Source organism: Mauremys reevesii, linkage group 2, assembly GCF_016161935.1.
Source record: "Mauremys reevesii isolate NIE-2019 linkage group 2, ASM1616193v1, whole genome shotgun sequence".
Lineage (NCBI taxonomy): Eukaryota > Metazoa > Chordata > Testudines > Geoemydidae > Mauremys > Mauremys reevesii.
This window is the reverse complement of record NC_052624.1, coordinates 90,252,072-90,275,331: the sequence shown is the minus strand read 5'-3', so window position 1 is coordinate 90,275,331 and position 23,260 is coordinate 90,252,072. Positions and strand designations below refer to the sequence as shown.

The 23,260-nt window shown below is 40.3% G+C and overlaps 1 protein-coding gene across 4 annotated transcripts in view; it reads left to right on the top strand.

The window, feature by feature from the left end:
- Nucleotides 1-23,260, top strand: part of AOAH (acyloxyacyl hydrolase) — a 114,285-nt gene that overhangs the window by 43,672 nt on the left and 47,353 nt on the right. For 3 of the 4 annotated variants that reach the window (XM_039526634.1, XM_039526635.1, XM_039526633.1), the window contains exons 7-12: nucleotides 5,008-5,078; nucleotides 6,809-6,869; nucleotides 7,357-7,427; nucleotides 9,559-9,607; nucleotides 10,912-10,960; nucleotides 12,173-12,267. In XM_039526634.1, coding sequence (XP_039382568.1) covers nucleotides 5,008-5,078; nucleotides 6,809-6,869; nucleotides 7,357-7,427; nucleotides 9,559-9,607; nucleotides 10,912-10,960; nucleotides 12,173-12,267 — 396 coding nt within the window. The remainder of the gene's footprint in view (nucleotides 1-5,007; nucleotides 5,079-6,808; nucleotides 6,870-7,356; nucleotides 7,428-9,558; nucleotides 9,608-10,911; nucleotides 10,961-12,172; nucleotides 12,268-23,260) is intronic. The other variant, XM_039526636.1, reaches the window with a different exon arrangement.

Genomic DNA, 23,260 nt, shown 5'->3' with positions numbered 1-23,260 from the left:
TTGATGGACCTATTCTCCATGAATTTATCTAGTTCTTTTTTGAACCCTGTTATGGTCTTGACCTTCAGAACATCCTTTGACAAGGAGTTCCACAGGTTGACTGTGAAGAAATACTTCTTCCTATTTGTTTTAAACCTGCTGCCTATTAATTTCATTTGGTGACCCCTAGTTCTTATGTTATTAGAAATAGTAAACAACACTTCCTTATCTATTTTATCTACACCAGTCATGATTTTATAGACCTCAGTCATATCTCCTCTTAGCCATCTCCTTTCCAAGCTGAAAAGTCCCAGTCTTATTAATCTCTCCTCATACAGGAGCTGTTCCATATCCCTAATAATTTTTGTTGCCCTTTTCTGAACCTTTTCCAATTCCAATATATCTTTTTTGAGATGAGACGACCACATCCGCACACAATATTCAAGATGTGGGCATACCATGGATTTATATAGAGGCAACATGATATTTTCTGTCCTATTATCTATACCTTTCTTTCTAGATGAGCTCTTTGAGTCTATCACTATAAGGCCTGTTTTCTAATACTTTAATCATTTTCATGGCTCTTCTCTGAACCCTCTCCAATTAGCACCTTGAATTGTTGGGACCAGAACTGGACATAGTATTCCAGCAGCTGTCACGCCAGTGCCAAAAACAGAGGTAAAGTAACCTCTCTGTTCCTACTCGAGATTCCCCTGGATTGCATCCCAGGATTGCATTAGCTCTTATGGCCACAGCATCACATTGGGAGCTCATATTCAGCTGATTATCCACCACAACCCTTAAGTCTTTCTCTGAGTCATTACTTTCTAAGATAGAATCCCCCATTCTGTAAATATAGGCTACATTCTTTGTTCTTGGATACATATATTTACATTTAGCCATATTAAAATGCATATTGCTTGCTGCACCCAGTTTACCAAGTAATCCAGATCACTCTGAATCAGTGACTTGCCCTCTTCATTATTTGCCACTCCTCCAATTTTGTGCCATCTGCAAACTTTATCAGTGATGATTATATGTTTTCTTCCAGTTCATTGATAAAAATATTAAATAGCATAGGCCCCCCCCTTGGAAGGACACCCGCTTGATGATGATTCCCTATTTACAATTACATTTTGAGACTTATCAGTTAGCTAGTTTTTAATCCACTTAACGTGTGCCATGTTCATTTTATATTGTTCTAGTTTTTAATCAAAATGTTGTGCAGTACCAAGTCAAATGCCTTATAGAAGTCTAAGTAAATTATGTCAACACTATTACCTTAATCAACCAAACTTGTAATCTAATCAGAAAAAGATATTGAGTTAGTTTGACAGGATCTATTTTCCATAAACCCATGTTGATTTGCATTAATTACATTACCGTCCTCTAGTTCTTTATTAATCGAGTCCCCTATCAGCAGCTCCCATTATCTTGCTGAGATTGATGTCAGACTTAACAGGCTATAATTACCCACGTCATCCCGTTTAGCCTGTTTAAAAATTGGCATATTAGCTTTCTTCCAGCCTTCTGGAACTTGGCCAGTGCTGCAAAACTTATTGAAAAACACCATTAACAGTTCAGCGAGCTCCTCAGCCAACTCTATTAAAACTCTTGCATCCACGTTATCTGGACTTACTGATTTAAAAATGTCTAACTTTTGCAGCTTCTGTTGAACATCGCACAGAGATACTTGTGGGATGGAAAAAGTGCTATCACCACCCAATGCGACTATATCAGTTTTTTCTCCAAATATAGAACAGAACTATTTTATGAACACTTCTGCTTTTTCTGCATTATTATTGATAATTCTACCATTTCCATCTAGTAATGGACCAATACCATTGTCAGGATTTCTTTTTATTTCTCATATATTTAAAAAACTCCTTCTTATTGTCCTTAACTCTGCTGGCCATAGATTTATCCTTGTGTCCCTTATCAATTTTCTACAATTCCTAATTTCTGATTTATATTCATTACTATCCACTTCCCCTTTCTTCCATTTGATATATATACACATACATATACATATACTAGATGCCGCAAAAGCCATAGTCCCACATCTGGTATAGAGGGGAAGTGAAGGCATCTATCTATCTATCTATCTATTTCTGTATATGTATATGTATAGATATATAAATAGCTGCCTTCACTTCCCCTCTATACCATTTTTTTTTTAACCAGCACAACCTTCTTCCTCTAATGTGGGATCGTGGCTTTTGGGGCATCTAGTAAAGTGTTCTTAAATAATTCCCAATCCAGTTATCTTCCTCCTACCTGATTTGGCTCATAATTGTTTTCAGCTTTGTGAAATTAGTCCTGTTAAAGCATCAGGTATATATATATATATAACTGATCTCAACTTTATTCTGCTTGCACATTATAAATGTAACCAAGTCATGATAACTTGTACCTAAACTACCATTAATTTTTAGGTCTGTGATCAGTTTTTCTTTGACTGTTAGGACAGATCTAATAAAGCATTCCCCTGTGTTGGATGCAACACTTTTTGAGTTAGGAAATTGTGATCTATAATGTTCAGAAATTACAAGGATGTTTTAGTTCTGGCAGCATATGTCATTCAAATTGAAGTCCACCATGATCACACAGCCTTTTTTCCTAGACATTATAGATTGGGTGTCTAAGAAGGCAGTCATCCTGTTCTCCTGTGTGATTTGATGGTGTGTAGCAGACATGAATTAATACCCAATCTTGTGCTTTATCTGTTTGGACATTGATCCAGAAGCATTCAAGATCATTTTCTTCCAAGTTGTCAGTGACTGGAAACAAGTAATACCATTTTTGACATAGAGTGTCACTCCCACTCCCTTTTTGCCTACTTAATTCTTCTTAAATAGGTTATAACCATTGATTTTAACAGTCCAATAGTGCGAATCATCCCACCAGGTTTCAGTAATAACAACCAGATTTAATTATGATCATAAATAAGCAATTCCAATTTCTCTCGTTTGTAACCCAGCTCCTATCATTGATGTATAGGCAATTCAAGAATTTATTGAATATCAGATGCTGATGGTAGTTGGCCATTCACTGTGCACCCAGTACATGTGGTTACCTTCCAATCATGTGTTATTGCTTGAGCAAATCTGTTTCCTTCCATCCTAATCCCTGCCAGCAGGGGCATGTTGAGTCCTAAACACAGCAGAACTGGTGCACTGCTACAGTATTGGGAGTCAGGATGCAGGGATCCCACACAGGAGGTCTGAGTCCTCTTGTATGCTGCAGAGCACAGCACCATGAGAGCTAAGTTAGGGGTTAAAGTAGGGTGGGACTGGTGGATCTGTGACTGTGATTGCCATGCTGACCAATATTGTTTCCTTGTACTCCTCCATCTGTCTGTCTGTCCAGGGCTGGCCAGGGCCGGCTCCAGACGCCAGCGCGCCAAGCGCGCGCGTGGGGCGGCATTTTGCTGGCAGGGCGGCAGGCGGCTCCGGTGGACCTTCCGCAGTCATGCCTGCGGGAGGTCCACCGGAGCCCCGGGACCAGCGGACCTCCCGCAGGCATGACTGCGGAGGGTGCGCCGGTGCCGCGGCTCCAGTGGACCTGCCACAGGCATGACTGCGGAGAGTCCGGTGGTCCCGCGGCTCAGCTGGACCTCCCGCAGGCATGCCTGCGGATGCTCCACTGGAGCCGCGGGACCAGCAGACCCTCCGCAGGCACGTCTGCAAGAGGTCCCCCGGAGCCGCGGGACTGGCGACTGGCAGCGCGCCCCCTGCGGCGCGCCGGCCTGCTTGGGGCGGCCAAAATCCTAGAGCCGCCCCTGGGGCTGGCGCTTCCATTAGGCGACTCTAGGCGGTCACTAGGGCACCAGGATTCAGGGGGCGGCATTTTGTGTGCTCCCCACGGGGCGCGCGGGAGCTTCCGGTTCCTCTCCTGTCGTGCCGCCGAAGAAGGACCCTCCACCAACGTGCCGCGGAAAACAGCGGCAGGCAATTGAGCAGCTCAATGACTGCCACTGTCGCCTGTGGCATTTCAGTGGAGGGTCCTTCTTCGGCGGCGCGATGGGAGCGGAACTGGAAGCTCCCGCACGCCCCGTGGGGCGCGTACAAAATGCCGCCCCCCGAATTCTGCCTAGGGCGCCAGAAACTCTGGCGCCGCTCCTGTGTCTGTCCATCTGTTGTCTCTTGTTTTATACTTAGATTGTAAGTTCTTTGGGGCAGAGACAGTCTCTTTGTTCTGTACAGCACCTAACACAAGGAGGTCCTAGTCCATGACTAGGACTCCTAGGCTGTATAGTATTGAAAATAATAATAATAACAATAATCGTCCTCCATGGCCTGAGGAAAAGATGTTGTTCAAGCTGTTCATGCTTACACCCTACAAACCTCCTTAGCCCACAGCCCAGTTACTCAGGCTGTGCACTGACAAAAGAATTTATCCCTTCATATTTATAGTCCATTTGAATATATGGTAGGTCATACTAGCAGCATGTGCATTAAATTAATGCCCCATTTACATTATGTGAGTATTTCTTTGACGTAAGCATGTACCAGTAAGTGCTACTTCATTCTGGGATATTAGGATTACTCATTATCCTCCACATTTGGTTTGTCTCCAATGAAGGTCATGTATTGTAAAATGGATTTACCTTGGAGCATAATTTTCTACAGGTGGTAAACAAGGCCCTGTCCTTGGTTTTCTATGTAAGAATCCCATTAAAAACCAATGGATGCACTATGTACACATTCATCCCCTTAAATTATCCTCCTTTTGAGCCTGACCCTGCATCCCTTGCTCACCCAAAACTCCCACTGAGCATTCAGGAACAAGATTTATGTTCAATGAACACTTCCACAATTCCTGGTAAGTATCATTGTCACTTGTTCTATTCTCATGCAAGATGCAGATGGTTTATAAAACACTGATTTTATTAAAGTGAATAATCCTGGTAAATGACCATTTTCCCCCAGGAAATTGTTCATCCCCTTTAATTTTGTGTCAACCATTACACAAGCAGCTGGAAAGTACATGAGCTATATGAACTAATGCACTGTTCTCTTTTCCTAGAAGAACACAGCCGGCTTTTCAAGTATATGTGCACTTCCCGTTCTGGTCAAGCTGTGTGAGAAGATTAAATAGTATGTATGATATTTCCAGTCCTTAATGGCCGACTTCATAATATTTGGGGCACTTGTTCCTTTTAATAACTAAAACAAAAAAAAAATCTTCAGCTTTAAAAGGGCTTTGTTCTCCTCCTGTAGCTGACAACCTTGTTTTCCATCAGAAACATTCTTTAGAAAGTACAGCAGTTAAGGTACATATTGCTCCTAGAAGAAGATGCTGGAAATGAATTTAAGTATTTTTAGTACTGAAAACAAAAGCACAATGACAGTGGCGGTAAGAGGACATGCAGGCCCTGTCCCAAACTCGGGGTATCCTGGCATCTTCCCACCCAGATTCCATGTCCACAAGCCAGGTTATCATCTAGTACCACTTTTCCTCTCAGATTTCCTGTCTCCAAGAGACTTGTCCATATTGGTAACTCACCCAGTTATTGTGCTTCCTGTCCCACTGGAGAGAAACATGCTCTCCTTTGATCACAGCAAGCAGCATCTATATAATTCTAAAAGGCACAAGATAAGAAGTGGACGGGGAAAATGCTCAATTACACATACATTAAAGCTAGAGACTCAGTAAAGGGGCGTAGGACTGGGCATCAACTGGGCTACTATTTTCAGAGAGCATCTGTTGGAGCAGAGAATTTACGAGTTGGAGGAGGAACACTTGAAGCATATCTAGTAAGGGATAGGAACACATGAAGTATTTTTAGGATGACCCTATTCCCCAGACCAATGTATTCAGTAAAATTCCACTCTTGTGAGTGAACCTCAAATATCAATAGTAGGAGTTGGGGTGATCTGTGTAGAAAATTTCTAAAGAGTCTGTAAAATCCATTAAGTCAAGGCCAGAAGTATTATGAGCAGGAAGAATAGAAGATTTAGCTCTGTGAGTCAGATAGTGGTAGTTGGAGCCAAAATGTACATACACACTGTAAAATATATGCCAGATCAACAATGTTCAATTCCCTCCCCTGACCAAAATGTGGCAGAATATGTTTTCCTCTTTGCACTTGTTCTGGATCTGTACCATTTCCTTTCAACTGACACTAGTCACAGAGACTGAACTAGCCTAAAGCAGGCAGTACTTTCAAAGTACTGAGTGCACAGAGAACCAGGATGACAAGTCCAAATAAAAATGTGCATAACCTATCTCCATTGGTTCTCGGTGCCTGATGCTAATGTAATTTGAAACCACCTAGCCTAGGAGCAGCAGCTTAGTTTTTTTACCCTGATTCAGAAGATCTCGTGCGTCCAAGAGGTTGGAAACTCTTTGAAGGTCATATGCTTAGCCTCCCAAGGAGAGGATTCTTAGCATGTCATTTCAAGAACACCACCTGCTAAGCAATACATAAGAATGCTTGTTTCACCACTGAAGACAGATGCTGATCTGCTTTCTCTAGCCAAGGACAGATGTCATAATGTGTGGAACTACAGGATCCATGGGGTCCAGTATGCTGTCACTTTACATAATTCAGAAACTATTCTAATTATACTACAGATTTGATTTGCTACTTTATTTTAGGAATTTAGTGCTAGATTCTGCTGTTATCCATGTGTAACTCCATTTAACTGAAAACAAAGTGACTGAAATCAATATCCTGAAATGCAGAATCAATACCCTGAAATGCAAATACTTGTGCTTGAACATGGAGTGAGAAATTAATAATATATTAACAAACAGCTTGTATATTTGCATCTCTTTACTGTATTTTTGTTTCTGAAACGAAGTATTGTGGTGTTTTTTACAGCGCCATAAAAAATAACTTACCATATGAAGACTTTGATGGAGATAAGTTTAGTGCTTTCCCAGTAAGTAAAGCTTCTCTTTTGGTGGGATAATCCTCTATTGACAAGAATCTCTCTGAAGTTCCTTCTAGCTTCTACAAAACCTTTTTCTTTCATGGGAGAGCATAGGAATCGAGTGAGAGCAGTTTTTATTATAGAAGATAATTTTCTTTTGGGGGAAAGGGGAAGAAATCATTCATTTATGCCATTTTGGGCAATAGCTGCATTGTCTGCAGAAGCAAACTGCTCTGCCACTGAGTAGTATATTTATTGAATTAATAGATGGTGAAGCAAAGCCATTTAAAAATATTAAAATTGGCAGCATGTCTTATTTCTGCATCAAAATTAGCACAGTGTCATTTATTAAAGCTTAGTGTTGGTAATTTGGAATAAAACCCATATACCAGGCTTTATTCCTGCACCTTGAGTTACACTCTCATTTTAGATATTTGAAATTAAAAAAAAAAAAGAATAAGAAGAACATCCTATTTGTGCTTCTCTTGGCTTTTAGACTTTGAGGGGATATCACTGGAGAGGCAGAGACTGCAATGAAGGAAAAGCAACAGTGTACCCTGGTAGACGGTAATTTTGTTAATTATTTTTAGATACTCATGTTAAAAAGAAATATTTTACAATTTTTGGTCAACTCTTGAAAGAATCTGCATTATTATTATTATCATCTATTAATTTGTATTCTGATAGAGCCTAGATGACCCAATCAAGATGGAACCCAATGGTAGTAGGTGATGTATAGACACACTGAGCTTATGGTCTAAATAGAAAAGACAGACAAAGGCTGAGAGGGGAGGGCAAAGAGAAGCACAGAGAGGTGAACTGATCTTAATCAGCATCACATGGCAAGTCAGTGGCAAAGCCTGGACTAGATCCCAGTTTCTTGAGTCCTAATCCAGTAGACCACACAGTTTCTCATCACTTCCTCCTAGACTTCACTGGTGATTGCAGGTGCTCTGCACCTCTGCAGACTAGGCCCTTTTGACCCTTTATGATCTTCAAAGCTAGCTCCTATTTACTGATTATTCACTAGAAACTGGATATACTTATATGCTGGTACAGTATTACAGAAGAGCAATTGAAACTACACAGAGTAGGGCATATTAATACCTTGATGCAAGGAGGAAACACACACACTGTGCAATGTTCTGCCCTCAGATGCACGTGCAAGATTCCCACTGAAATCAGTGGGAGCTGTGCAGAAGCGAAAATGGGCCTACTGAAAGAAGAAACAGTCCAAGTATGAATATCATGTGTATTTGGGGGTCATATTCAGCCCTCAGTCCAGATGCGCGGCTCCTACTGAAGTGGGTGGAAATTCTACGTATAGATGACTGCTTAGATACAGTGCCAGATTCTAGTCTCACTAACATTGCCATAAAATTCAATGTAAGTGATATTTTCCCCTATATTAGGTAAATAACTCCCAGTAACATCAGTGGGACTTACATGCACATGCTGAGTGGAGAACTGTGTGTCTGTGACTAAGGCCCTCTTTGCCCCTTACTTTACCCCATGCTACAAAATCATTTTTAAAAAAAGGTTTCTGCTCACATGATTCGCCACCAAGCATCAACAGGGCATAGTTCAGAGCTATTTTTAAATCTTGGTTGTAGCCAAGTCCTGAATAGTTTAAAAATACAGGCTTAGCAGAATTATGTTCCACTCACGCTGGGCAGCACAACTGTGTTAGCAGAAACAATCTTCTAAACCCACAGTGAACACAAGAGAAACTTTAAATAGGGCCACAGTGTAAAGTGAGCATGAGCCAGTTGTAGGACATGATGGGCCTGATCCAAAGCTTACTGAAGACAATGGGAGTCTTTTCATTGACTTCAATGGGGCTTTGAATCAGGCCCTCAGTGATATTTGATGAGATTTGAAATAGGGGTGAACTAGGGGTAAAAAGGGAAGGTCCAGTTAACTTCTATGGTAGTGGGGACTGCAAACACTTGTGCTATGTCTACACTAGAGCTGGAGGGGTAATTTTCAGCTCAGGTAGACTTGTCATATCTCTGATCAAGATAGCCACGCTAAAAATAGCAGTGTAGCCACATGTCCAGAATGGGCTAGCTACTCCAAATATGTATCTACAGTTTCAGATGGGATTGTACTTCGGGCAGCTAGAAGCACTGGAATAAATTGCCGAGGGAGGTTGTGAAATCTCCATCATTGGAGATTTTTAAGAGCAGGTTGGACAAACACCTGGCCTAGATAATACTTAGTCCTGCCATGAGTGCAGGAGAATGGACTAGATGACCTCTCGAGGTCCCTTCCAGTCCTATGATTCTATGATCTTGATGCCCATGCAGTTGCAGCTACGCTGCTATTTTTACCATACTACTGTGGGGATGTCTACCCAAGCTGGAAATGACCCCTCCAGCTCCATGGTAGACATACCCTGGGTTAGCATTACTCAGCATCTTGTAGAATTGGGTTCTAAATCGCTGATGTGTTTTGGGGGGAATTTCACTTCTCTTAAATTCTGAAAAGAAAAACTTATATACAAGTTGAAATTTCTATTTATTTCCTTTAAAATGCTGACTGTTTGATGACCTCCAAGGAGCACAAGGTCTGACATGATTCTCTTATAGAAAATGGACCAAGGAGGCTGGTTTCCTTGAAAAGCACAAAGCATTCTATCGTTAATCCTATTTTATTATTTTTTAATGCCATATCTCTTTTTGTAATTCTATATTAGCCCAGATAACTGGGATGTGGAAAGGGATTCTAACTGTAATGGTATATGGGTAAGTAAATGATGTTAAATCTTAAAATTTCTTCCTGATTCCCACTCCCTTCTCTTCTTCTTCTCTTCCACCCATCCACCCCCCTATTTTAGAATTAGTCTGTAAGTATTTAGACTAATTTCATTTGCATACCAGATTGTGATATCGCAAGTAATACCACTGAAGTCACTTGGTCTACTTGCAGAATATCCTTGTGAATAAAGGATACTATTGTGGGTGGGTGGGTGAAGAGATGCATCCAGAACATTCTGAAACATGACTGTTAGGCAGGAAACCTCGCCATACTTCAGGTTTGTAACAATAAAACCCAAATATGCAAGTGTTTTCCCGGTCTGGTGTTTTGTTTTGAGGTGTTGAGGGGGTGGTTGTTTTGCCAAAGTTTCAGGCACCTTATGACAGTCTGTGAGTGCAACATCCAAAAGAGAATTCACTGAAGTAATAATAGTGTTTCCACAGGCATAGCTCGAAACCATTGGGAAATTAAATGATCTACTGGTGAATATGGAAAAATATCAGTTTTATGAGTGCAGCATTTGCAAGAGACATCAAATCCAATGTAAATCAAAACAGCATGATGTTTGAGATCTCTCAAACATTATGCTATTTAGAACAGGAGTACTTGTGGCACCTTAGAAACTAAAAAATGTATTTGAGCATAAGCTTTCGTGGGTTACAGCCCACTTCATCGGATGCATAGAATGGAACATATAAGAAGAGTATATATATACATACAGAGAAGATGCCATATGAGCTCTAAGAGGCTAATTAATTAAGATGACCTGTTATCAGCAGGAAAAAAACTTTTGTAGTGATAATCAAGATGGTCAATTACAGACAGTTGACAAGAGGTGTAAGGATAGTTATCATAAGGAAACAGATTCAAGTAGTGTAATGACTCAGACGGAGGCTATAGCCCACGAAAGTTTATGCTCAAATAAATTTGTTAGTCTCTCAGGTGCCACAAGTACCCCTGTTCTTTTTATGGATACAGACTAACATGGCTGCTACTCTGAAACCTATGCTATTTAGATTTACATTGGATTTAACACAAAACTCCAGTGACATAGCAAGAACTTTAAACTTCCTTGTGATCGCTATTTAAAAATAAAAGGGAACTCCCAGACAAAAAACTTAGTTATCAGAGAATTAATGTAATGAATAAACATCTACTGAATTAAATCAACATTATTATGATGTGACAGTTCTGAAAAGTCAATAATCCAAATGATAGTCCTACTATTTGATTTGTGCTGCCACTTTGCAGGTATCAAATAGACTTCTCTTTCCTTTTTTTGCTCTAACAGGGTGTAGATCCAAAAGATGGAATTCCATATGAGAAAAAATTCTGTAAAGGTAAATCATTAAATGTAATACATGGCTAATACAATACTTATGTTACATATGTTTTTATACAAACAGTCATGATCATTGTAAATCCAGAGAAAAGATGACAGATTTCACAGCTTCTTTATAATGACAAAAATGGCAAATTCACTCTTTGCTTTAATGTGAGGGGAAAACTCAAAGGGCATGTGCTGTTATAATATCATTATCAGTTTAGAAAAATGATTTTAAAAGTGACTTTAGAGCTGAAAGATACCGAGCTGAGAGCATTGGAATTTGGTCCAGCGAGGGCAGCAGCAGAAGAGACTCCTCTTCATCCTGCCAATGTGCCTCAAGCTGAACTTGTAGGGACTCCCTCTAGGAGTGAGAGGACAGTTTAGTTTCTATGCACATCCAGTCCATCGCTCTGCTGGAAATGCTAATAATGGTGCCAGTTGTAGTGATGATATTTTTCCTGGTATCGCTATCTATCCACTAGGAAATGGACTGACACTAACGACTCAGGCCATATATAGATATAGATATAGATTCACTAGTATTCTAATATACTAATATTAAGAAACCATAATAACAACTTTCAAACCTACATTGACTCGCATTAAATTAGTGACTGAAAGGTGAAAAACTCCTCTGCAAAGCTCTTTGTCATTTTAGACAGAAAGTACCACTCAAGTGCTAAGTGACATTAATTATTAAAAAGCCAGATTGTTCCAATGAAATTACCTTGAGAGCCCCTGACTCACAAATCTACTCTTAACATGAGTCATTACCAATTCCCTGAGTATTCTGATTTCCCTAAATGTTTGATTTTAAGTATTTTTAGTAAATATTCCATAGGTAGAAAAAAATGAATGTTAGCTTCACAGCAGAGCCTGTGTTAAAATAACAATTTGAATAAAATCTTATGGGAATCTTTCTCATTAAGCAAGAAGTTCTCTCTCTTATTCATACAGCATGCCTACTTGTTTTTCTTAGATTGTTGACACATCTGTTTAGGCAGGCTTTTGGTGCAGATGGAGTGAAAATCTCCCATTCTAGGATCTGAAATGAACACATTTCAAACACAAACAGTGGCCAATGCCCTATTTCCATTTTACACACTGAATCTACCAGAGCCGTGTCTTTTTATCTTAATCTTGTTGTTTTTTATACAGAGATTCACTTTACGGTGTGACAAAGGCCAAGGGAATTTTAAAACTCTTAATGAAATGTACTTATTAGATGCAGAGTCCAAGGGGATCATTCTGTTGGGAGATTCAGCTGGAGCTCACTTTCACATCCCTCCTGAATGGATGACAGCAGCACAGATGTCTCTGGTAAGGAATTCTGTTCTGATCCTTGAAGCAGTGCCAGCCTCGGATTGATATTTGCCTTCTCTCTTATTATAGAGGTGCCAAAAGAGAACAGGTGCAAAATGCCCTTTGTTTTGGAAATCCGTCACATTTTTGGAGGAAATCTCCATTGGAATTAATTCTGGAGTGTCTTAGGAAGGGGAAACATCCCAATCTATGCCAAAACACTGCCAAGGAGTTCTTTAAAAAAAAAAAAAAGCAAACAAAAAACACACCAAATTTATGTGATAAAGGTGAAAATTCTTTGCTGCCATGAACTCCTTTGACATGAGTAGAGTTAGGTCAGCAAAGAATTTGGCCCCAAAGCTCCACTATTGCACAGGAGATAGAATCCTGGACATTTGGCTTTATAAACGCACGCCTTGAACAAAAGGAAAATGTTGTTTTGCTATCAGTGGGCCCAGTTCTGGAATCCTTTCCTACATTAAATACTATTTACTTAAGCAGACTCAATGAAGTCAGTAGGATTCGTATTCATTACACTAGTCTTAAAGGAAAGAGATTGTACAGGGTCCTCTATCAATACCATAATGATGGCTCTTCATTTGGACCATATCTCAGCATGATCTCCATGTTTTTCAAATGGAAAAAAAACAGAATGTAAATTATGCTAAGGATGCAGATATTGCAATGCCATTCACTGAGGTGGAATAAAAAGGCAAGAGGAGTAAGTCACTTTACAAAAATTTCCACTTGTTGGTGAAGGGCAATCCTCCAAGATGCCCCACACCTCCTCTTTATTCTTCCCTGAACATTCTTGTGTTGCACAGATTTGACCCTCTAGTTGAGAAGAGCTGTATATTAATCCCTCTGAAGTATATCGGCACTGCACTTGGGTCAGCAGCAGAGGGATTGCTCAGAAGTGACACAAGTTAGCCAAAGAGACTGAATTTTTCTGTAGCATGCTAAACTCACACTGGCCCCAGAGGAAGAGGAACATGGAAAATGTGCCATTTTTTAAAAAATATTCAATCCCAATAATTACAGCATTAGTGGAGGCTTGCAAATTTCAATCAGAATTGTATGCATTTTCCATCTTTCATTTGCAAAGCCAAACTGATTTAAATATTCTAGATTAGCAGTTGTTTTTCTTCGTTAGTAGTTTGATGACTATAGGAATGATGATTATTCCAAAGAGATGATTATAGGAATGACATTGATGACAGAGCTGATGAAGGAACATAATGAATTAGTGGTAATGATAATTAAGATTATCTTCTCTAATAAATATGGTGATGATGATGATGATGATGACGATGAGAATAACAGTACAATAATAAAGTGATGTATTCAAGTTACAGGTTTATACTGCCAGCATTTCTATTACAAATCACTGATGTTCAGATTTTAGAATTTTTCTATAAACAGTTTTTCTAGGCTGAAACTTGGCCCATAACCTTTCATATTCAGAGCATATTTTCTGTATGAAATGCAACAAAAATTGGTTAACAGCATCCAGGGATTTCGCTACAGCCCCCCCGAATTTCCCCACACCCCTCCCCTCCATTTTGTGAACTAGTTATATGCAGTGTTGCCAATTTAGTGATTGTTTGGAAATTTGAATTGAAATTTAAACATTAATACACACTTTAAAAGCATATAAAGTGTATAATAAAATACATGTATCTGAAAAAGTATAATAGATTTGAAAAGTATGAACATAGACTAGTTTCCTTATACAGCTTTTATTTTTATGACAATAAAACATTCATTTCAGCGATGTTGGCCAACCTAATAATTTCAAATTATGATTTTTAAGCAAAGTCTAAATGAGCTCTCCCTGAAAGCTAGTGATGAGCTGGGGAATGGGGGGCAAGGCTTCAGGACCAGATAGTATTTACATTCACACCTAATCTACCTAGGTATCCAACAAACAGAGCTGTGTTGCCCAAGTGATAGATTTTGGCTTGGGTTGGGTTACAAATCATTTGAATGCAGGGGGGTACTGAAATATTGTTATTGTATGATAAAGGGCAGTAGAACTGTATGTAGCCAGTGCTGATTGAGGGCATCAAGAGAGAGGGTGGGAACAGGTGTTTTGCTTGATGGTCTGCCTGAGTCACCAGCACTCTTTGACCTGCCCCTCTCCACTGTTTAAAGACAGAGCTGATTAGGCTCCATAGATAGTCTTTTGTTTTGTTAAGTGACCACTACAGCTGAAATCACTGATAATCAGGTCTAAGTGCTTAGACCTGCTGTGGGACAGTGTTTCTGTGGAAGATACGGCCCAGTCTGCACTAGCAGCAAGGTTCCCCCACTGAGAGCTCAGCTGAAATCACTGAGAGCCAGGCTGAACCTCAAGAGACCAACTTGCGGAGGTCACAGTGGCAGGTGGCAGCAGAAGGTGATGGTGCAGGGCCATTGGCAACAGAACGATGGAGTGAATGGTGGCACAACAAACAACACTGGGTAGCGCGAACAGTGAGCAGCTGGAGGAACAAGCAAGGTGCCTTCTTGCCCCCCATCTGGGAGGTGAACTCATGTGAAAGCACCTCTGAACTCTGAGTCTCCACTGACCAAGGACAACACCGGTGAGTGTTAATGAGGCTGTTAAGAATGCTGGAGCACAACACAGTTCATGCAAACAAACATGACTGTGGCATCATGCTTTCTATTTAAGCAAGAAATACCACACACTTCAAACTGGAGGCCAATGTAAAGTGCATTGTCACTTGTTCATCCTGAAGTGGAACACTGGTTCCAAAGAAGACCAGCAAATGCTCACTATCTTTCTGCAAGAAACTCAACTGACTTGCTAGAAGCATTTGGTGCAACAGTGAAAGGCTCAACAATTGAAAAAGTGAAGAACTCTCTCACATTCAAAAAATCTGCATACATGACTGATGAATGCACTGTGCAAATGGGTATCAAGTATTAAGTCATTGTGTACGTTATCTTGATGTGAGTGGTAGGCCAGGAGATGCATTTCTAGATGTTCACATTATAAAAGATACATCAGCTGCATCTGTGACAACCCTCATCTTAGAAAAGTTAAATGCTTATCAATTGGACCCCAAATAGATGGCTGCTTGTGCATTTAATTGAGCTACAAACTTCTCTGGAAAATATGATGGAGTACAAGCTTTACTCAGAGAAAAGTGTAACCCTAATCTCTCCTATACACACTGCAGAGGCATCTACTCCAACTAGCACTAGTACAAGCTGCAGACTCTTCAAAAGACATTTAAAAAGCTATAAATTTAATGTCTTCATTATGTTCTTTTTTCATCAAGAGCCCAAAAAGACTGAATATCTTGGAAAATATAGACGATATACTGGGACTGAAGTTCAAATTAGTCCAACCTGGGAAAATGCTCTGGCTTTTCATGAGTGATCCTTGCCTGTTGTCTTAAAATTACTCCAGCCATTATTACTGACTTTGGAAAGTATCTACCAGATGGGATGGATCTAAGTAGTGAGGCTGGTGGATTACTTTTGCTACTGCATTCAGAGAAGACTATTGCTATTCTCTCTCTTGTAAGTCTACTGTTGAAACCACTTGGGTCATTAAACAATGCTATCCAGGCATCTGCTACAACAGTAGTAGATCTTTGTCCAGCAATAGAAGCTACATTTGGATCAATCAGAGAGCTATCCATTGAAAAAGTACCGGAAGAAGCAAAGACTTCAGTCCAGAAGTTGACTGATGAAGGCATTTATATTGAATCCTTAAGTGAAGAGGACAAGAAGTGTTTGTTAAGACAACTAAAAAAATACACAGACTTGATTCTTAAAAATCTACAACTGCGACTTCTAGATTCTACTCAACCTCTACGTAGCTTTTACAGATCCCTGTCCTATAAAACACTGACAGTTGAATGGAGTGAGGCACTACCAGCAATGGGGCTGCCGTGTGCTCAGGACAAAACAGAGAATTTGAACACAGAGTGGACTATCATATGATGAATGAAGATTTGACTTCAACTTCTTTTTTATCATCACTAGTGGCTTGACCCAATCTTTATGCTGTTTCCTGGGATGAAAGAAGTAGGAATTCATCTCTTGCTACTCCCAGTCACAACAACTACAGTTGAGTGTTTTTTCATCATTGAATAGAATTTTGTGGTCTGAGAGAAGCTGCCTGATCATGTGAATGAACTAATGCGCATATCAATTGAAGGAATGGAAATACTAGACACACGAGAAGCCACCAAAGATGAATGCATTGCATTCAAGAAGTGCATTAACAGAGTTGTGCAAAATTATAACAAGAAACCAAGATGGATGTAGATGTAGTGCTTTATAGAAGGCTTGAGTAGCCAACTTTAATTTGTGTGATGATTTTAAAACATGAGTTAAATCTAATAAAATGGTCATAAAACATTTTTCAGTTTTTACTATGGTGCCATACAGCCCACCTTCACCCTCACGGTCTCACCCCTCATCGGCCCTGACCCCCCGACCCTGTAAATTCGAACACACACACCCCCATTTCAATTCCTGGGGAAAACACTGACAGCATCTGTTTTAAGATGTCAGGCTTACCCAGTTTCTTATTTGTACAGGTTTAACCCTAGCATAGTTAAGATTAATCCAATAGCTTCTTCTGATTTAAAAAACTATTTGCTGGAGGATTAGATGCAGGGGTGGATTAAAGCTAGCTGAGCCTCAGAGGCACCAACATTGTGGGGCTTCCTCAAAATTTCAGTCTCTCCTAGAGAGACATTCCAGCCACCTCATTCCTGAAATAGACATTTCCTCTCTCTCTGTCTCTTCCCAGCCCAGATGAAGCAATCCCTATTAGGCTCTTCCTCTTAGTCTCCCCAAGCTCTGAAAGGCTCATTAACTTTCTTCCTACTCAAGTAGTGCAGTCCCATCCAATCCAGCCCATCACGGACCGACTGGTCCTTGCTTTGTGCCCAGGCAAAGCAGGCCTGCTCTCACCAGAATCAAACGGATTCCCTTGTAATTTCCATTTCATCCTTGTCAGCCTCCCACTCTCTCTGGTGCCAGTCGAGTGCCCTTCCACTTCGTTGCTCAGTTGCCAGCCAGTCTACACTCCTCCAGGCAGCATGGCACCCTAGCTCAGCAACATGCCTCAGTTGCCCAAGTGCGACCATGTGTCCCCACAATTCCCCGCCTCTCAGCTCATTTGCTAGTCATGACTTGAGGGACTGAAGGGAGGCCTGCTGCATCCACGGTGGCATCATATGTACCTACTAATATGGTTGCGGGTCCTACCTCTTCTTAGTTAGGAGGCACTGTGCCTGCTGCTTTCCCTTCCTCCCCTGTTCCCTTGGGTCACAAAGTGATTTATATTAGGGATCTGAATGCCTGCTGTCCTCATACCCTCAACTGGTGCTAATGTTAGTCTCCTAGGAGCAGGCAGCAGCTGGGAGTAACCCGCTGTGAGGCACACCTACTACTGTTGCTGTTGTACTCTAGTCTGACTCAGTACTGCTTTCTGATTTTGGCTGGGCATTGGACTTCTCTGAGTACTGGGCTTACTCAATGATCCACACTTAAATCCTCCCCTGACTGGATGGGTCAGGGGAATGATAACAGGATATAGAAGCTTTCACTTCTAAATCAGTGGTTTGAATATAGACCAGTTGGGCTGGGATTGAATGTTGTTACTGTCTGATAACTGTCGAGTGGCCAGTATGTGAAATGGACTGATCTTCTCAATGTAGCACCGGGTAGACAAAACCCTCTGCAGAGCCAGTTGGCAGGCTCATTAGAGAGCTCAAGGACAGAGTGGACATGGAGACTGTGCTATCCTTTTATTCCTAGACGTGGTCTCTCTAGGTCAGGCTTAACGAACATCAACAGGAGAGTGATGACAAATAGAAGACTTTGTGTTTGTCCAGCTGACACCTTTCATGGTCCAGCTGACACCTTTCATATTCACTTGCCATACTAACTTTTTAAAAGGCGAACTTATGTGATCATTGAATGGTGGAATTTGAAAGAAATGCTTATGTAAAAATATAAAACCTCAGACACCATGCATTATATGTAGGGATAGAACCTAAGACCTTAAACAGACAAAACATGGGAGCAGCCCCATTAGCTGGCAGTGTGACGTCTTCATATGCTAGCCCTTGTTCTTAGGCTTGTGTGTCCTTTTGTTTGTACCAGTATCCAAGCTCTCCAATCAAACTTTTAAAAGTTTGGGCATGCTGATTTGTATACATAAAACCTGATTCTCTGTTGCCCTGCACCTCGTGTAGTTATTTATGCCAGTGCAAAATGAGTGTAAAATTCTACCATTCTGCTTTGGTATGATTTTATACTCACTTTGCCCTCATGTTGCACAGGTATAATGGCTCCGTGAGGCTCAGGATAACAGAAACAAATTATTTTTTACTGTGCCCTAAGCAAACTCTCCTACCAACCTGGGAAAATAGGACAGTTAAACATTAATGTAGAATTATACAGCGCATGGCATGCTAAATGTAGTTAAACATCCTTGCTCAAACAGTTGAAATAATTACATTTGATTTGATTTGTAGTTTATCATGAGAATGAACATTGTAGCCTAGTGGTCTGAGCATAGGACTGGGAGCAGTGAATACCTGAGGGCTAATCCTGTCGGAAATTATTCTCATCTAATTTCTGTGTCTCAGTGTTTCCATCTGTAAAATAGAGGTAACAACAATTTTCCTACCTTGCAAGGGGGTTGTGAATATTAATTGTTTTTCAAGCACTTTGAAGATATATAGTGCTAAATATTATTGTTAAATATACTTCATGTACATGTTTAAATGAAATTCTAGTTGAATATGAATTTGTACAGGAAAATTGTTCATTTTTCTTTCGTTTAAAGAAACTAGTTTTTAGTTAGGGAGAGAGTGTAGATTAAAGCCAATGAGCAACATGTCTCTTATCACTTGATCACTTTGTTTGTGAAAAGATTTAAAAAAATGTATTAAAGTTAATATTTAAAATTAAATATACACACTACATGTGAGTTTTTTCTGACAGCAAAAATGAGTGGCTAAATTGGGGTGAATTTTGGTGCATGTGAAAAGGAACGGCTAATAGCATTATCTTGAGCCAATGCCAGTGAGTTCAAGTAGTGCACATCTTTACCTACAGGGCTTTGTTGACCTGCCTAAAATTTAACCTAAAAGTTCTCTGCACTTCCAATTCTAAGCCTTTGTTGAGCAGGAATTGCTAATCACATGTGGTTTTGGGTTGTGAACACAGAGAGAGTAGGCTAGTCACATCCTAATGCCACCAAAATCATCCTTAATTGAGACCACAGCAAGAACATGAATTTAGGCCTCCAGTGGGAAAAAGATTAGTGCGTTAACCTACTGCACCACTTAACTCCCCATGTCACATAGCTACTGTTAATTTCTTACAATACACTTTGCTTTGATTCCTTCAACCCTGCTGTGAATAAATACTTGGAAAAGTGAATTACTGACCAGTTTTTCCCAACATTCATTGCCTCCTAAAATGACTCAAAGATGGAAGTTCACAAAGGAAATGTTTTTCCTGGAGTATTTAAATCTTGGGGGTGTGTGGGAAATGAATATGCAGCCTTTTCAGATTTATTAAATGGTGAAGTTTACAGTCTACAGCAATTCCATGCACCCTTCAGTTCATCAACACCACACCGCGGGAGACTATTAACTGCTGTTTTAAAGCTAATTAGATTAGGGAAGAATTTTCCAGGAAAGACTTTGGGAGTTTAGTTAAGAGACTCTGAGGAATGTCTATTGGGCCTTGTTATGCTGGCTGTTCCTGCTCTGCCATGCAGTGGAAGTCAGGTTGAACCAGAGGAGAATTATAGAATAAAAGATCAAATCTCCTTACTTAAGAAGTCTCAGGTTATTATGTTGGATAATTTAACTATCAGCAGCATAAATGAGACCCAGACTTTCAAACGTGGATGACTAAATTTAGGTAGATAAATCTATATTTAGGCACTTACAGAAGAGATCTGATTTTTTTTCCAGAGGTTTTGAGCATCCACAGCCTCACTGAGTTTAATGCAAACGGCAGATTACTCTGCACTTCTGAAAAATCAGCCCATAGATGTCTAAATATGGATTTTAGAGACCTACAATTAGGCATCCCATTTTCAAAATTTTGACCCAATAATATGAAAGTCAGGACAGACACTTAAACTCTCTGACCCATATCATGCCTTTCCACAGGAAAATTCCCGGGAGAACTGAGTGCAGGTGGCAAAAAATCTGCAGGGATTCCACTGTATCATGTGACAGCAAGGGACAATGATTTGAAAACTAGAGGCAGATGGGAGTATGACCTTGTGACGATGCGGTTCTGGCAGGACTCAACTGAGAGTGCCAGTTCAGGATCAATTGCTTAAACGGGGCAGTTACAGCCCAAGGCTGGGGGTTTTCCATCTCTAAGGCAAACCAAACCAGCCAGACAAAGAGGACTTTGGTTTCACCCCACTGGCTAACCACAAGTCACACAAGCAATTTCCTTAGACACTCCAGTCTCCCAGTATCACCACCAGTGCCACTCGTCCTGGGGATGAATGGTTATGAAAACCAACAACCCAATAAAAGAAAAAGGTTCTCTCGATCCCAAAGAATCAAGCCCCAGATCCAGGTTAATATACAAATCAGATATTACCCACAAATCACGCTGTTGCCAATCCTTTAGAATCTTAAATCTAAAGGTTTATTCATAAAAGGAATAGATGAGAGCTCGAATTGCTTAAATGGAATCAATTACATACAGTAATGGCAAAGTTCTTTGTTCAGGTTTGTAGCAGTGATGGAATAAACTGCAGGTTTAAATCAAGTCTCTGGACTACATCCACAGCTGGGATGGGTCAATCAGTCCTTTGTTCAGAGCTTCAGTTCGTAGCAAAGATCCTCCAGAGATAAGAAGCAAGATTGAAGACAAGATGGAGATGAGGGATTAGCCTTTTATAGGCTTTTTCCAGGTGTAAGAACACTTCTTTGTCCTTACTGTGGAAAATTACAGCAAAATGGAGCCTGGAGTCACATGGGCAAGTCCCAGCATACTTTGCTGAGTTACAAGGAGTATCTGCCTTCTCTCAATGGGTCAATTGTGTAGCTGATGGTCCTTAATGGGCCATCAAGCAGGCTAGGCAAAGCTAACACCAACTTGTCTGGGATGTTTCCCAGAAGCACAGCACAAATTTCAAATACAGACAGTATAGAGCCAATACTCATAAACTTCAACTACAAAATGATACACAGACATACAGACAGCATAATCATAACCAGCAACCCATAACCTGGTCTTAGACACCTTATATGACCCCCTTTACATAAGATTTGGTGCCACTACAGGACCTTGGTTGCAACCATGTTCTATATGGTCAATAACGTCACAGACCTCTTCTCCTCCAGTCCTCCAAATGTCCACAGGTGTGACGTTGTCTAAAATATAATCCTGCAAATCATTATTGCTACCACTGCTATATAATTGCGGCAAATCTTGTACAAAATATAATTCATGGCCAGAAAGGGTTAAGCAGCTTGCAGGCTGGATGACCTAGAGCCACAAGTCCTTTTTGAGTCAGGACCTCTACAATTACAACACCGTGACATTTCAGATTTAAATAGCTGAAATCATGAAATTTACGATTTTTAAAATCCTATGACAGTGAAATTGACCAAAATGGACCATGAACTTGGTAGGGCCCTAATTATCAGTTCAGACACACTACCCTTAAATCACCAGAGCCTCAAATATACAGAGGTCACATGGAAGATCTTTGACAGGGCAAGGAAGGTTGATACAACTCAGATTCAGCTTCACTCCCATCAATGGATCTTGGGTCTAGCATGTTTTGTGCTGTATTAATTCCCCTCTCCACATAGAAACATTCAGCATGGGTGATCTCTCTCTTTGACACTAAAATACAAAGTTTATAGCACAGAGATATATGTCTTTATAGGGGGTTAACCAAAGTGGAAAAGTACTGTAGATTTTTTTTATGTGGAGGGCTTTTCTGAACAACTCATGTTTAAAAAAGACTCTCGTGTCTAGCAAAGGATATTGCCCTCCTCCTGCTCTGGCCGTCTGCTTAGAATTGACTTACAAAATGCAGCACTTTCCTATTATAATGTGTCTAGGATAGGAGATTACCTCTAAATCTCGTTTGAAAGGTGATTCTTTTGAAGATAAAGGCCCTATACCGTTCTGGTCTGAAATGCTGGTGACACTTCTTCTAGGAAGTTGAATTTTAGATAAATGTTCCTGAACTCAGTAGGTTTTGATTTCATGCTGTAGCAAGAGCAAAATAAATCCTCAATCTAGCTGTGATGCAATAAATATCTGTTTACCCAAGAGCAGAGTGGCTCTGGTCTTTCAATGAAATAATTGGTTCACATTCATGTCTCATATCTGTTCATGCAAGAAATATTTTCCTCACTTTTTAGATGCCTAGCTCATGAAGAAAGCATAGTCTGAAAACTGTGCACTACAGGCCTGCTCCTGCATCATTGAAGTTAATGGGAATCTGGCCATTTCAATGGGAGCTGGATCAGGCACTATGTTTGCTGAAATTGAATATTGTTGGTACAGAACCATCCATGCTCTAGCTTCAGTCTCATGCCCTGCAAAGTTCTTGCTATTTTCTATAAGCAAATGTTTTGGTCCTCAGGATACTGTTTTGTTGAGAAATTGGATTTTTATTTTGCTAATTTTAAATTGCAGTGTTGCAAATTAGGAATTTTAAACAGGTAAAGAAACAGGGTCTGCAGTTTTAATAATTACTTATTTATGCTGTTAGCACAGAAACACAGGCTGAGATTTTCAAAGCTGCCATGGGGACTTGGACACCTAGTTGTCATTAAAATCAAGCAAGCAATTCCCATTAAACTGAATGGGAACTGTGTATCCCGGACCAAATCCCTTAGGTGGCTTTGGAAATCTCAGCCATCATGTTTAGTATAGATGGGGGAAATTTTCATAGGCTCAGATGAGGATTAGGTGTCGAACTCCCCTTTGTAAAATATTCCCCCACAGCGAGGGGAGGTTCTTTGGTTTAGGC